Source organism: Phyllobates terribilis, unplaced genomic scaffold, assembly GCF_046119375.1.
Source record: "Phyllobates terribilis strain yellow unplaced genomic scaffold, ASM4611937v1 Scaffold_8__6_contigs__length_399053987, whole genome shotgun sequence".
Lineage (NCBI taxonomy): Eukaryota > Metazoa > Chordata > Amphibia > Anura > Dendrobatidae > Phyllobates > Phyllobates terribilis.
In genome coordinates this window covers 267,932,471-267,947,219 of record NW_027362768.1, presented here as the reverse complement: position 1 = coordinate 267,947,219, position 14,749 = coordinate 267,932,471, and the positions used below count along the sequence as shown (strand labels likewise).

The window sequence follows — 14,749 nt, the reverse complement described above, 5'->3', positions numbered from 1 at the left end:
CGATCTAATGTTATGACTCATCCCACTCGGGCCAAAAATTTGGCCTAGTGAACAAGTCCTAAAAAATCTGGAAAAGCATCATTGACGTATAAATTAGAAAACAAACTAAAGCTCAAAAGACAACTTGAAAAAAAAGGCACTAATTGATAAATTTGTTGCAAATCAAAAAGTCACTAAGTGAGTGGTAATTACACTGAAAAAACTGGTAGAAATGCAATGATGAATCGGACCCATAGAGAATAATCCACAAGTAATAAAGCCACTAAAAAAAGCTAATTACTTATGAAAACTGGAGAAGCAGGAATGATGCAGCGATGTCTGTGTGAGGGCCATTTTTATACTAACTGCAGTTGGACTGAAAATACTTTCTTAAGATCACATTCAGTATTTGGTCAGTTTTTTACCTCAGTATTTGTAAGCCAAAACCAGGAAAGGAACAACCAGAGGAAAAGTATAATAGAAACACGTCACCACTTCTGCTTTTGGCTTAGAAAGACTGATGTAAAATACTGACCAAATACTGAACGTGTGAACATGGCCTAAGGCTGTGTGCTCATGATGAGTTTTTGACCTTGTGTATCTTCGATGTGTCCAAGGTGCAGTGTCTCCAGCATAGTGGATGTATAGAAATCTCCTGCCCTCGGTGCTTCTTTTTTCTCCGCGTAGACTGACCTGCAGTGCGGGTTTCAGAACCGCATCATGTCCGTCTGTCTTGCGGATACGCTGAGGTTTCTGTGCAGATTTTTCCCAATAGACTTGCATTTGATGAGAAAAATCTGCAGGTAAAAAAAATGCACATGTGTTTTCAGTGCATTTCTGCAGCGAAAACGCATCAAAAAACTCATGTAATCCGCACATGATTAAATCAATAAAGCTTTGTCAAAGCCAAATACTAGGAAGTATCAAAGACAAAGCAGCTTTATTTAAAACGTGACATATCGACAAGAGACAAAAAAGCGCATGTGAAAAAAACCACATACATATAGTGACTCTCACACGCACTCTGTCACCTCTCCGCACGTTCTCTCGCAGCATCGCTTCTTTCTCGCCAGAATGACGCAGACACGTGCAGAGTGCAGACGCGCACCTGTGTCACACAGCACTGGGCAGGACGCGTTCCTGCGGCTCTGCTGCCATTTTCTTCCGTAGGCAGCGGAGCTGCAGGAGCGATCCCTGCCCGGGACTTCGTATATAATGAGGGCAATCTGGCTATGGGCCCCTCAGAGCCTCAGGACAGATTGCTCTCTTTATTAATCGCCCTACAAGGGCCTCGGCGCGCCTGCATGTCCGCCCCTGGAAGAAACGCACTAAAAACTGCAATGAAAAAGCGCAAGTAACCTAATGTACTTAAATTATGCAGAAAAATCTGCGACATCGAAAACTCCCCAAATACTCATCGTGGGAACGTAGCTGAAAAGAAGTAGATAGAAGGTTTCCGATAAAGCCGGAGGATGAGGAATCAGCCACCCAGTCCCTGATCACCGCCTGATACCCAGCACATTGTCTCTGATAGCCCTATAAGCACTTTACATTGTGAGACCACTGCACTGTATGTATCACTGTATGATTGTGACCCAGAATGGATTCTAACTGACGTTATGAAATAAAGTCTGAACTATTTTTTTTAAACAGAAACTTCTAACCATTTGCTGCCATCCCTCCCCTGCTTGTGTCTTCCATACATTGTACTAATTCCCTTTCCCAGCGTTGCAGATCCTGAACTCACCACTAGGTGGCAGCCGCTATTTTTTTTACTGCTCACGCCGCTCCTCTCTACAGTGTTGTGCCGGCTTTTGTTTCCGGTGACGTAGTTCCGGTGGTGTGACCCCTGAGTGTTCCTTCCCGCACGTTGAGAAGACATGTCCTCCCCGTCTGAGCTGCCCCTGGAAACCTCGCTCATCGGAGCGAGGAGCCCGGACACCGAGGAGGAGGAGGATGAGGACGACGAGGTGATTATTGGGCTCAGTGATGTCAGCCATGTAGTGTTGTCAGCCATTCTGACAGTGCGGTCTGTTCCTGGCGGCCACACTGATCACTGCCATGTATAGGTGGCCATGGTCATCCTCCACTGTAGTGACCTCAGTGATCGCATTGTTGGTACATGACTAAGGCTTCATTCACACATCAGCCTTTCTCGTGCGTGTTTTCAAGGCTAGATCTCCCACCCATCACAGTCTATGGCGCTGTTCACACATTCCTGTATTTTTACAGCCAAAACACAAGAGTCGTGTCCAATTCACAGATCAGACTCCCCAATCCAGAGCTAATTAAACTGCACCACAACAATGAGCAGCCAAAGTGCAATATTATTACAGAAATACAATTGGACATTATTCAAATGAACTAAACCAGTGCGGAGGTCACGGCGAGAATACAGGATTAGAAATGGTGAATATAAATCAGGCTAAAGTGCAACAATTGAATCGGGTATAATAATATTGTTATGCTGTTAATTCTATGGCGCTTTATATGTGAAAAAGGACGTTACATAGACAACAAGTACAATAGTTTGAACAAAAACAAGTCAGCGACTGGTACAGGAGGAGAGCGGACCCTGCCCGCGAGGGCTCACAGTCTAGAAGGTATATAATATTGACCAGCAGGTGGCAGAATGCCGATGAGAAATAATGTTCAAGCACATAAAGTGCAGTAATAAATAACATCAGAACAGCTGACCCACCGGCCTGCGACATGGCAACGAAAGCAAGAGCCGGAGCACAGCTTCATCCACGAGGCGCGTTTCATGGTTAGATAGGTGTTTTTATTGTAACGAGGCTGAACATGAGGAATGAGAAGGGGTTGTCTTAGCACTGGACAGCCCCTCTAAGGTGTTATGAAAAAATTACTCGGAGTGTCGTCCATTTTTTTTTTTTTTTTTTTTTATTTGATACAAAAATGAAAAACTGATCAAACAGGTAAAAATGTGATAAATTGGTCAAGAAAAATCACTGATGTCTGAATGAGCCCTAAATGAAACGCTGTACACTTAAAGCAGAAATCCGATTGAAAGGAGCTGTCTTTAAAGTAGATTTTTATTTTTTACTAAATGTATAGATTAAAAAAACATAAATAAAAATACCTCTGCTATCGGTCTGTACTACCTGCCTATAACTATGTCCTGCCACAAGAACAGCATCACTGTAGTCAGGCAGGGTCAGAATCGGAGCAGCTCGCAATCAGTGAGTTCAGTATTGTTGGATTTTTATTCATTTATTTTTATAGCAAACTGAGCAATTTGTAAAAAAATAAAATATACAAACCTGCCCCGACTCCTTTAAGACTTGATGGTATTTGCAGGCTGCCATGTACTGTGGACATTGTGGGCCTTGTAGTCTGTCATACATGGTGTGATTTTATCATTGTGTTATATTATAGTTGATGAATTTATTAATTAGATCCATATCTATAATGTTAGGCTGGCTTTTAGAAAATGGTCTGTTTCCCTGATGTGTGTGTCTTTTATCTAGCTGGACGAGACGCTATCAGAAAGACTATGGGGCCTTACAGAGATGTTTCCAGACAGTCTACGAAGTGCTGCAGGAGTGACTGTTGACTTCTCCGTTTGTGCTGCCAAAAAATTCTATAGGCAAGTAATTAATTCACCTCGATTCTGGTCTAATAGGGCAGATTATTCAAAAAAGAGAAAAATAGTTATAGATGAACTCTGGTGATTGTATTTTACCTTTGTATATCAACCTATATACAGTGGGTATGGAAAGTATTCAGACCCCTTTTACATTTTTCACTCTTTGTTTCATTGCAGCCATTTGGTAAATTCTAAAAAGTTCATTTTTTTTTCTCACTCTGCACCCCATCTTGACTGAAAAAAACAAATGTATTCGTTTGTTACAAATTTATTAAAGAAAAACTGAAATATCACATGATCATAAGTATTCAGACCCTTTGCTCAGTATTGAGTAGAAGCACCCTTTTGAGCTAGTACAGCCATGAGTCTTCTTGGGAATGATGCAACAAGTTTTTCACACCTGGATTTGGGGATCCTCCGCCATTCTTCCTTGCAGATCCTCTCCATTTCCATCAGGTTGGATGGTGAACATTGGTGGACAGCCATTTTTAGGTCTCTCCAGAAATGTTCTGTTGGGTTTAGGTCAGGGCTCTGGCTGGGCCAGTGAAGAATGGTCACAGAGTTGTTCTGAAGCCACTCCTTTGTTATTTTAGCTGTGTGCTTAGGGACATTGTCTTGTTGGAAGGTGAACCTTTGGCCAAGTGTGAGGTCCCGAGCACTCTGGAAGAGGTTTTCATCCAGGATATCTCTGTACATGGCCGTATTCATGTTTCCTTCAATTGCAACCAGTCGTCCTGTCCCTGCAGTTGAAAAACACCCCCAAAGCATGCTGCTGCCACCACCATGTTTCACTGTTGGGATTGTATTGGGTAGGTGATGAGCAGTGCCTGGTTTTCTCCACACATACCGCTTAGAATTATCACCAAAAAGTTCTATCTTCGTCTCATCAGACCAGAGAATCTTATTTCTCATAGTCTGGGAGTCCTTCATGTGTTTTTGAGCAAACTCTATGCGGGCTTTCATATGTCTTGCACTGAGGAGAGGCTTCCATCGGGCCACTCTGCCATAAAGGCCCGACTGGTGGAGGGCTGCAGTGATGGTTGACTTTGTGGAACTTTCTCCCATCTCCCTACTGTATCTCTGGAGCTCAGCCACAGTCATCTTGGGGTTCTTTACCTCTCTCACCAAGGCTTTTCTCCCACGATTGCTCATTTTGGCTGGAAGGCCAGGTCTTTGAAGACTTCTGGTGGTCCCAAACTTCTTCCATATAAGAATTATGGAGGCCACTGTGATCTTAGGAACCTTGAGTAATGCAGAAATTCTTTTATAACCTTGTCCAGATCTGTGCCTTGCCACAATTCTGTCTCTGAGCTCCTTGAGCAGTTACTTTTGAGCTCATGATTCTCATTTGGTCTGACATGCACTGTAAGGTCTTATATAGACAGGTGTGTGCCTTTCCAAATCAAGTCCTATCAGTTTCATTAAACACAGCTGGACTCCAATGAAGGAGTAGAACCATCTCAAGGAGGATCACAAGGAAATGGACAGCATGTGACTTAAATATGAGTGTCTGAGCAAAGGGTCTGAATACTTATGATCATGTGATATTTCAGTTTTTCTTTTTTAATAAATTTGCAAACATTTCTGGGGTTTTTTCAGTCAAGATGGGGTGCAGAGTGTACTTTAATGAGGAAAAAAAGAACTTTTTAAAATTTACGAAATGGCTGCAATGAAACAGAGTGAAAAATTTAAAGGGGTCTGAATACTTTCCATACCCACTGTATGTCAGTTAAGAGGACCTGTCTCAAAAATGTGTTAAATATTGTGTAAAAAAAAAAAAATCATCCTGAACGCTCCCGATTCTGATGCTTTTTTCAGTTTTGTACTATGTCGCTCCATTTCAGAGATATTCACGTTTGTTGCTCTTGGAGTGTACTATGTGAAATCTCTGCTTTGCAGTCCAACACTGAGTTTCTTCAGTCTTCTTTGACGTTGTGCACTTTCAATTCTAACTCCAAGAGCGATAGACTGCTAGATGAGCTGTGATTGGAGTCGAGTGGGAGGGAGGGGTGAAGGCGCACGCCCTGAGAGAAGTCTGTGAAGAAACGCCCAGTTGTTTGCAAGAAGAGATTTCACATACTACTCTCCAAATAAAAAAAAAAAAAAAAAAATAGAATATCTTTGTAATGGAGTAACACAACACAATGTAAAACAGTGACAGAATCAGGGGAATTTAGGGATTTTTACAAGGTATTTAACTCAATATTTTTGAGCAACTGACAGATCCTGTTTAAAGATCTGCTCCCAAACAAATGCCTGGTATAGAAGTATCCATGATTGTATGGACACTCTCTGGTAAACTGAATGGTAAAACTTCATCCTTAGTGATCAAGATGCATATAGTTTTTAACTCAAGAATTCTGCCTCCTCGGTTCTTTTCATATCAAGTTTGTGATATACTTTTTAGTGAATGTGCCAGGAAAACTTAAGATGTATATACTACATTGTCCATGGGGTCAGGTCAGATGAAAGCCAAGCATGTCTTTTTGGCCTCTGTCTGACCGGTATACTGCCAAAAAATGTTAAATTGTACATTCACACTGAAGGCATCAAAACTCTGAATTAACACATGTGGAATTATATACTTAACAAAAAAGTGTGAAACAACTGAAAATATGTCTTATATTCTAGGTTCTTCAAAGTAGCCACCTTTTGCTTTGATGACTGCTTTGCACACTCTTGACATTCTCTTGATGAGCTTCAAGAGGTAGTCACCGGAAATGGTTTTCACTTCACAGGTGTGCCCTGTCAAGTTTAATAAGTGGGATTTCTTGCCTTATAAATGGGGTTGGGACCATCAGTTGTGTTGTGCAGAAGTCTGGTGGATACACAGCTGATAGTCCTACTGAATAGACTGTTAGCTGCTTTTTTCTTGCCATAATACAAATTCTAAGTATAGAAAAACGAGTGACCGTCATTACTTTAAGAAATGAAGGTCAGTCAGTCCGAAAAATTGGGCAAACTTTGAAAGTGCCCCCAAGTGCAGTTGCAAAAAACCATCAAGCGCTACAAAGAAACTGGCTCACACGAGGACTGCCCCAGGAAAGGAAGACCAAGAGTCACCTCTGCTTCTGAGGATAAGTTTATCCGAGTCACCAGCCTCAGAAATCGCAGGTTAACAGCAGCTCAGATTAGAGACCAGGTCAATGCCACACAGAGTTCTAGCAGCAGACACCTCTCTACAACAACTGTTAGGAGGAGACTTTGTGCAGCAGGCCTTCATGGTAAAATAGCTGCTAGGAAACCACTGCTAAGGACAGGCTACAAGCAGAAGAGACTTGTTTGGGCTAAAGAACGCAAGAAATGGACATTAGACCAGTGGAAATCTGTGCTTTGGTCTGATGAGTCCAAATTTGAGATCTTTGGTTCCAACCACCGTGTCTTTATGTGACGCAGAAAAGGTGAACGGATGGTCTCTACATGCCTGGTTCCTACCGTGAAGCATGGAGGAGGAGGTGTGATGTTGTGGGGGTGCTTTGCTGGTGACACTGTTGAGGATTTATTCAAAATTGAAGGCATACTGAACCAGCATGGCTACCACAGCATCTTGCAGCGGCATGCTATTCCATCCGGTTTGTGTTTAGTTGGACCATCATTTATTTTTCAACAGGACAATGACCCCAAACACACCTCCAGGCTGTGTAAGGGCTATTTGACCAAGAGGGAGAATGATGGGGTGCTACGCCAGATTACCTGGCCTCCACAGTCACCAGACCTGAACCCATTCGAGATGGTTTGGCGTGAGCTGGACCACAGAGTGAAGGCAAAAGGGCCAACAAGTGCTAAGCATCTCTGGGAACTCCTTCAAGATTGTTGGATGACAATTTCCGGTGACTACCTCTTGAAGCTCATCAAGAGAATGCCAAGAGTGTGCAAAGCTGTCATCAAAGCAAAAGGTGGCTACTTCGAAGAACCTAGAATATAAGACATATTTTCAGTTGTTTCACACTTTTTTGTTAAGTATATAATTCCACATGTGTTAATTCATAGTTTTGATGCCTTCAGTGTGAATGTACAATTTTCATAGTCATGAAAATATTGAAAAATCTTTAAATGAGAAGGTGTCCAAAGTTTTTGTCTGTGCTATATATATATATATATATATTTTTTTTTCATTTGTTTGGGTGGGGGTTATTGAGTTGCCAGATTTTTCGGACTATAAGATGCACTTTTTCCCCTAAATTTTGGGGGAACATTGAGGTGTGTCTTCTAGATCGAAAGTAGCTTACCGGTGGTGGGGCGGCGGCAGGAGTCGGGCGATGCTGCGGGTCCTGCTCTTGGAGGAGGTGATGTCTGGAGCTGCGACGCTGCGTGTCGCAGGGTGGTAAGAGGGGGTGTTTGACGGTCCTCGGCAGTGCGGGAGCTCTGCCAGTATTTTGTGAAAATCCTTAGCCCCTGCACTTTCATGTTCTCTATGCTGTGGACTCTGGGAAAATGGCCGCCGGAGGCGGCGCCTACGCAGATTGAGAGCTCAGGAGATCTTACCATCCTGGGACGCGCAGCGTCATAGCTCCAGACATCCCCTCCTCCAAACGCAGAACCCGCTGCATCGCCCGACTCCTGCCGCTGTGCAGCCCCTTCTTCCAGCCTGGGATGGTACTCCCAGCATCACTCCGAACACCTCCTGTTGTGTCCCCCACTCCATTGCCTCCCCTCGCCGGTAAGCTGAATTCTGACTGTAAGACGGACCCCCCATTTGACTCATTAAATTTTTTTCCCTATTTTCCTCCTGAAAATTTGGGGTGCGTCTTATAGTCTGAAAAATACGGTATATGGATATTGATGATCCATCCTTAAGAAATGCCATTATCAGGTGGGTGGGGGTCTGACACTCATCACCAACATCAATGAACTGTTGGTTGATATAACAGCTGATCTGCAGTACCAGTCAGTAGCAACTACACATTAAACAGAGTTGTGCTGTTCGCCTTTGCTCAGTGCTTACATCCTGCTGCCACCGGAGCTGATGCCAGCTGATAAGTGGGGACTTCTAGGTTATGGACTCCACCGATGTAATAATGATGATCGGTCATGAATAGTTTATGCCTGGACAACCCCTTTACTGGAGCCTTAGGTTGAAGAACATTTTAATTACAGTTTATTCATTCTGCTTATTTGCTTAGTAATTCCTGTATGCTCTTTACAGCTTTTCACGCTCCGCATTATGGATAGGAACCACATCATTCATGATTTTAGTATTACCAGTAGTGTTTGAGACAGAAAAATTGCAGATGGAACAGCAGCAGCAGCTACAACAGAGACAGGTAATGTATATAAGAAGACAAACTGCTAATCTGTCACAATTAACTATAAGAATTGTTTTTCCTGCCCGGGATGCTCATCTATGTACAGTAATATGATTTTGGGTGCCTTGATAACTCTTGAGTCGGGGTATGGGAACACTACTTCTAGGCCCTCTGTCTTTTTAGCATTCTCTGTTTCTTACTTCTGAGATCCAGATGGGTCGGTAAGGGCCTTTTGAAAACAATATTAGTTGTGATACATGTAAAAAGTTACTAACCCTCATTAACACATTTGTTTCTGCCTTAGTTTGTCTGTGTTCTGCAAAAAAAAAAAAAAAGAACAGAGCCTGTATGACCAAAAAACTATGTGAATACGCCTTAAAGAAACCAGTAGGAATAAACTTATAGGAAGGCCTGTTATTACAATTTAAAGAGGGCCGTTTACCACTTTTTAATTTGTTTCACAAATAGTGGTTGCAGAGCTGAATATCCTTTTGTTAATTTTGCCTTTGTTGTGGAGATATTAGCTATCAAAGAATTTGCACCTAATGAGTTAACTTTTTTGTCCAAGTGGGTCTTAACAGACAGTTTTGACTGGGGGCGTGTATTTCTAACCACTCATAAGCAAGTAGCAACACTCAAAGGAAAGAAGAACACGCCTGCACCATAGCTTAGAGCAGGATTCTTAGGGTATGTGCACACGATCAGTGTTCGCTGCGGATTGGACGCAGCGCAAGTGTGTTGTGTGCAATCCGCAGCGGTCAGATGCTACAGCATAGTGGATGGGATTTATACAAATCCCATGCCCACTATGCGTCTGCTGCACACCCGCAGAAACTGACATGCTGAGCTTCTTTCCAGACCGCAGCATGTCAATTTCTCCTGCGGGCTTTCTCCATAGACCTAATCTCTATGGAGAAAGTCTGCATGTGAGAAAAAGAAGAGGCTGGCGCTCATTTGCATAATGAGCTGAAGCCGGAGGCGGCATTCTCCGCAGCCTCGGAGCCGGAGGCGGCTTCGGGTAGAGTCTGCACAGACCCTTAGTGTGAGATTTAATGCTGCTGCTCTGATCTTAGTCTAACCTCCGGCGTGAGTCTGTGTGGGGTGAGGAGCAGTGCAGCTGAGTTTAGCTGTGTCAAATTACAAACCCTTCTCTCAGCTCTCCTGATTACGGAGTGTGTCAGTATCACACTTATGTATGTTATGTGCAAGCAACTCGTAAGTCGCCAAGTGGGTGGTGTTAGAGTTTTCACTGTGTGTATGCTGCTTCTTGTGTCATGCTGACCAGTCATAAGCGTGCATCAACACACAGCAGGAAAAAACACCCCATCCCCCCCACAATAGCTCAGAGCAGGTTTTTGAATGTGTGAGATGTAATCATGCAGGAGGTTAGACCGGAGCTGTATGATTACAAAGTGCTGGGAGTAATGCACAGATGACTTTCAGATATGGCCCCAGCAGTCAGTATGGGAGTAAGGGGAAGCACAGCTGAGTTTAGCTGTTTCACATTACAAAGCCTTCTTTCAACACCAGTCTGCTATAATGCCAACCCCCCCCCCACACTGCTTGTCCAGGTGAGCTCTTAGGTGTGACTATCACACTTAAGTTTGTTGTGCTCCCAGAAACTTGAATTTGCTCTGCAATGAGAGCAGAGCAGGCTGTTCCTATATGAGACTTATAGTGACAGGGTATGGGACCATGGGGGGCAGTAATGACCGTATCTGAAAGGTGTTGGGCATCTCTGCTCTACTGCCAGCACTTTCTAATCATACTTGAGGTTAGACCAGGAGATCGGAGCTGTATACTTACACACACTGAGAAACTTTCTCTAAGCTATGGTGGGGAAGTGTTTTGCTGCCTATTTGATTGGTCCGCATCATACAAGGAGAAATACACACCCTCAGTGAAAACTATCTGATAACGCCCACTTGGGCTTTACAGAAGTTAACTCATTAGGGGCCAAATACCTTGATTGCTAACATCTCTTTAAACTCTTCACGCTGTGGCCCATTTCCATATTTGCGCTTTCGTTTTTTTGCTCCTTTTCTTCCCAGAGCCATAACTTTTTTATTTTTCGGTCAATATGGCCGTGTGAGGGCTTATTTTTTGCTTGACAAGTTGTGATTAGTTTTACCATATCGTGTACTGGAAAATAAGGGAAAAAATTCCAACTGCGGTGAAGTTGCAAATAAAGTGTAATTCCACAGTTTTTTTTGTTTTTGTTTTTTTTTTTTTCTTTAAACTTTGATTTTTTTACCACATAAAAAAGAACCTATACATGTTTGGCATCTACGGACTCGTAATGACCTGGAGAATAATAATTGCAGGTCAGTTTCAGCATTTAGTGAACATGGTAAAAAAAAAAAAAAAAGTCTCCATTTTTCAGGGCCGGGTGAGGGCTAATTTTTTGTGTGCCGAACTGATGCTTTTGTTTATACCATTTTGGAGTAGATTATTATTATTCAATCTTTTGATAGCCTGTTATTGCAATGTTGCAGCAACCAAAGAAAGTATTGATCGGGCGATTCTGAACGCGGTGACACCAAATATGTGTATATTATATATATATTTTTTTTTTTTATTTGAATGGGTGTGAAAGGGGGGTGATTTAAACTTTTTATATTTTTAAAAACTTTTTTTTTTTTTTTTTAATTCTTACTTGGTTCAATAGTCTCCATGGGAGACTAGAAGCTCGATCATCAGATCGCTTGTTTGTAGCAGAAATGCTCACTTGCTATGAGCACTGACTGCTACTCATAGCATCCTGGCAATGACAACCGCAGAGGTCTCCTGCAGACCCCAGATTGATGCCACCAATTGGCGACCCGCGGTCATGTGACACGGGCACCGATGGGCGGGACTAGTGACGTCCTTCCGCCGCAGCCATATTAAATGCCGCTGTCAGAAATCGACAGCGGCACTTAACATGTTAACAGCTGCGGGTGGATCACGATTCCACCCGTGGTTGTTAGGGCACTGGAAAGGGAGAGACACACCATGCGCCTTACATGTACGGCACATGTCGTGAAAGGGTTAACAGACAGGCAAATGCCGCTAGTACATTTTGTTTTCAGTCCCCTTGGTTAAAAATCCTCTTTAAGTAATATAGTAAAATATAAGTGACCACTTTTGCTGGACACTGATTTTAAATGTTTCTTTTTTTCCACTTAGATTCTCCTAGGACCATCAACGGGGATGTCTGGTTCTCTCCCTCCAATACCTGGAAAAGTATAATTTCCACAACATTTAGTAATTCTGAGATTCTTTTTTTTCCCCATATTTTGATGACCATGAGAGCAAGAAATTAGAAGACTGATCTCTCCTCAGCCGGCCGCCTCTTTTGGTCCTCCGCATGCCCTGTCTTCACCAATCCAGAGTGCTGTCATCTGAGAAAATAGAAATGTGCAGTTGTTGGTGATGCTGGTTACTGAATAGTGATGAGGGAACCTTTCCTAACCTGACATGAGGATTTTTTTTTTCTGTTGCACTCCAGTGTAGTCATTCCTTTATGCAACATTTTGTCATGAAAGGTTGTATATAGATTTTATGCAGGTGCCTTTCACTTCTTTAAGGTGTAAATAGTTTAGTGTTTGCCCCACAAAAAAATTACTTTATTAATAAAAATTTAAATATGATTGCTTAATTAAAAAAAATTGTGGAGAAACAATTTCCTTGTAAACTGGTGACTGGCTGTGCAGTACCCGACCAGCGACTGCACAATTTACATATACTCCGTGCCTGTGAGAAAGAAACTCCCTGTGGTTTGTTCTGTGCAAACATTGAATCGACCTGCTGTAGAACGCCAGCACCCCATTGGAGGGGACCTCGATATTTCACAGGGGAGAAGGTTTTAGCCACCAGTGTATAACTTCACGAACATCTTCAGTCTGCAGGACTTTTACCTGAAGGGACGATTGTGCTGGAACGGTTTTCATGCTTTTGTGTGTTCTGTTTTATTTTTGAAACTATTAAACCTGGAAGGACAGATAATTCTCATTTGTTTTTATTGCTGTGGTAGGCCCTTTACAATATGTCTACTTGGGAGTAAGGCCTCATTCAGATGGCAGCGATTTACTCATAACCAAAAACTGACCTAAATTCATTTTGTTGCACATAAATACACAGACCATTATTTTTTTTTTAATTAAAAAAATATACCGTATATATTGAACAAACTTTTCCATCTTACAAAATGGCTGATGAAAAAAATCATATTATACAATCCCAAGAAATAAAGTAACATTTTGTATCAATTATTTGACAAGAATATAATGCCCAATCTCACCCACCCAACTTTTCGCCTGTCTGAACTCAGTTTATTAGGCTGGGTCCAATGTCTAGACGGCAATTTAAACATGAGCTATACAGTTAATCGTTCATATCTGATGAAATATTAGGTTGGTTTTTAGAGGAGAAGTAAGTTAAATGGCATATCCTGCAAGTACCTCTGACAACACCTCTGGGCATTTAATCCATGCACCCCCTTCCCCACTGTTCAGTAAATTTTACAGTGGTCCCCCTTTTGATGAATATCTTTTTTTCCATCAGAGTGGTGGCATTTAAACCGCTCACGACCTCTTCCACTGACAGAGCAATTCTTGCCAACCTTTCCAATGTCTCCCACAGAGCCCAACACACACACACACACACACACACTCACTTTGGGGCTAAGAAATATTTGAAGGTCTACAAGGGTTTTTATTAATGAGTTATACATGAAGAATATGAGTAAACAACCACCATGAATGAGGAGGGCACCATCTAATGAGCGGGATCTACCTGCGGCATCTCATAGACTAGCAAGTATGAAAAACAACAAGGAAAGAGGAGATGCTAACTGGCAGTAATCACCCAAATAATCAAGAGTAACCAAATAATTATCAATGGCAATAATGATATATAAAAATATATTAATTTATTAAACACAAATAATTCCTGACACATATACACATAATGACAAACCAACAAACAAATAAAACACCATTAAAAATAGTGGGAAAACACCACTATCAAAGGAGCCAGCTGATGCACTAATATGAAATCTAGTATATAATAATGCAATATATAATAATACAAAAATAAGACAGAAATACGTAATACAGAGCGCACAGGCTCAACACAATATCTGTGATGGTCAATACTACCCAGACCCTGCAATGCATGTATCAGAAAAGAGAGTAACTAACAGAAGGCGTGTAAAACGCACCAATGGCTGGAAAAGCGAGATATAGCTTAAGGTGCCTACAGACAGACTGATACAACCATTACCAATTACAGGGAGCCAAGCCAGTGAAATGATAATGCATAAATAAATAAATAATCCAATAGAACAATATCTTTTACCCCACACTGGAAAGTGCCCCCACATAAATAGATGCACAGTCGCTGTGGGTGGCCAAATTTGCCCCCAAAGCTAACATGTACACATGTCTGCAGCGGGGCCTGAAACAAGAGAGAAGGTAATACCATATAGTGGGAGCCTGTGCGTGAGAGAGAACAGCTGGCGCCGCAGTGCCCGACGCGTGTCGCCACTCACGGTGGCTTCATCAGGGGCGCTGGCCCCTTCTTCCACCGATCAGGGTGTTCAGTAGCTCACAACCATTCGGTGCGTGCTTCACAATAAAAAAAAATACCAGAAATAAAATATTCTGTATCATTTGTCTCCTACATAGAGTTCGCCACACTAAAGATAGACCATCTCTATTATTTATTGATGCTGATCACTGTCAGTGTAAAAGGGCCTTTAAGTAATGTGTATTGTCAAAGTTCACAGCCAGGGGGTCACGCTGAACACATCCCAGTTACTTTTTTGCCACGAACAGTCCTCTGCTGCCACCTGTCGTCAGGACAATTACACAATTGGCCAACGATTAACAGATGAGGCTGCGGCTATTACCACTGATAGGCCGGTTATTGGAAA

The 14,749-nt window shown here is 42.3% G+C and overlaps 1 protein-coding gene across 1 annotated transcript; it reads left to right on the top strand.

Moving 5' to 3' along the window:
* The first annotated feature begins 1,781 nt into the window (after nt 1-1,781).
* On the top strand, nt 1,782-12,101 carry TOMM22 (translocase of outer mitochondrial membrane 22). Its single transcript, XM_073642702.1, has 4 exons — nt 1,782-1,949; nt 3,468-3,586; nt 8,733-8,850; nt 12,001-12,101. The coding sequence occupies exons 1-4, from the start codon at nt 1,860-1,862 to the stop codon at nt 12,061-12,063; spliced, it is 390 nt and encodes a 129-aa protein (XP_073498803.1). The 5' UTR covers nt 1,782-1,859; the 3' UTR covers nt 12,064-12,101.
* The last annotated feature ends 2,648 nt before the right edge of the window (nt 12,102-14,749 follow it).

Excerpts from the sequence above, each read along its gene's own strand:
- TOMM22 (XM_073642702.1), top strand. The coding sequence starts at position 1,860 with ATGTCCTCCCCGTCTGAGCTGCCCCTGGAAACCTCGCTCATCGGAGCG. Across the intron at positions 1,950-3,467 it reads AGGAGGATGAGGACGACGAG|CTGGACGAGACGCTATCAGA; the intron begins GTGATTATTGGG and ends TCTTTTATCTAG. Across the intron at positions 3,587-8,732 it reads GCTGCCAAAAAATTCTATAG|CTTTTCACGCTCCGCATTAT; the intron begins GCAAGTAATTAA and ends TGCTCTTTACAG.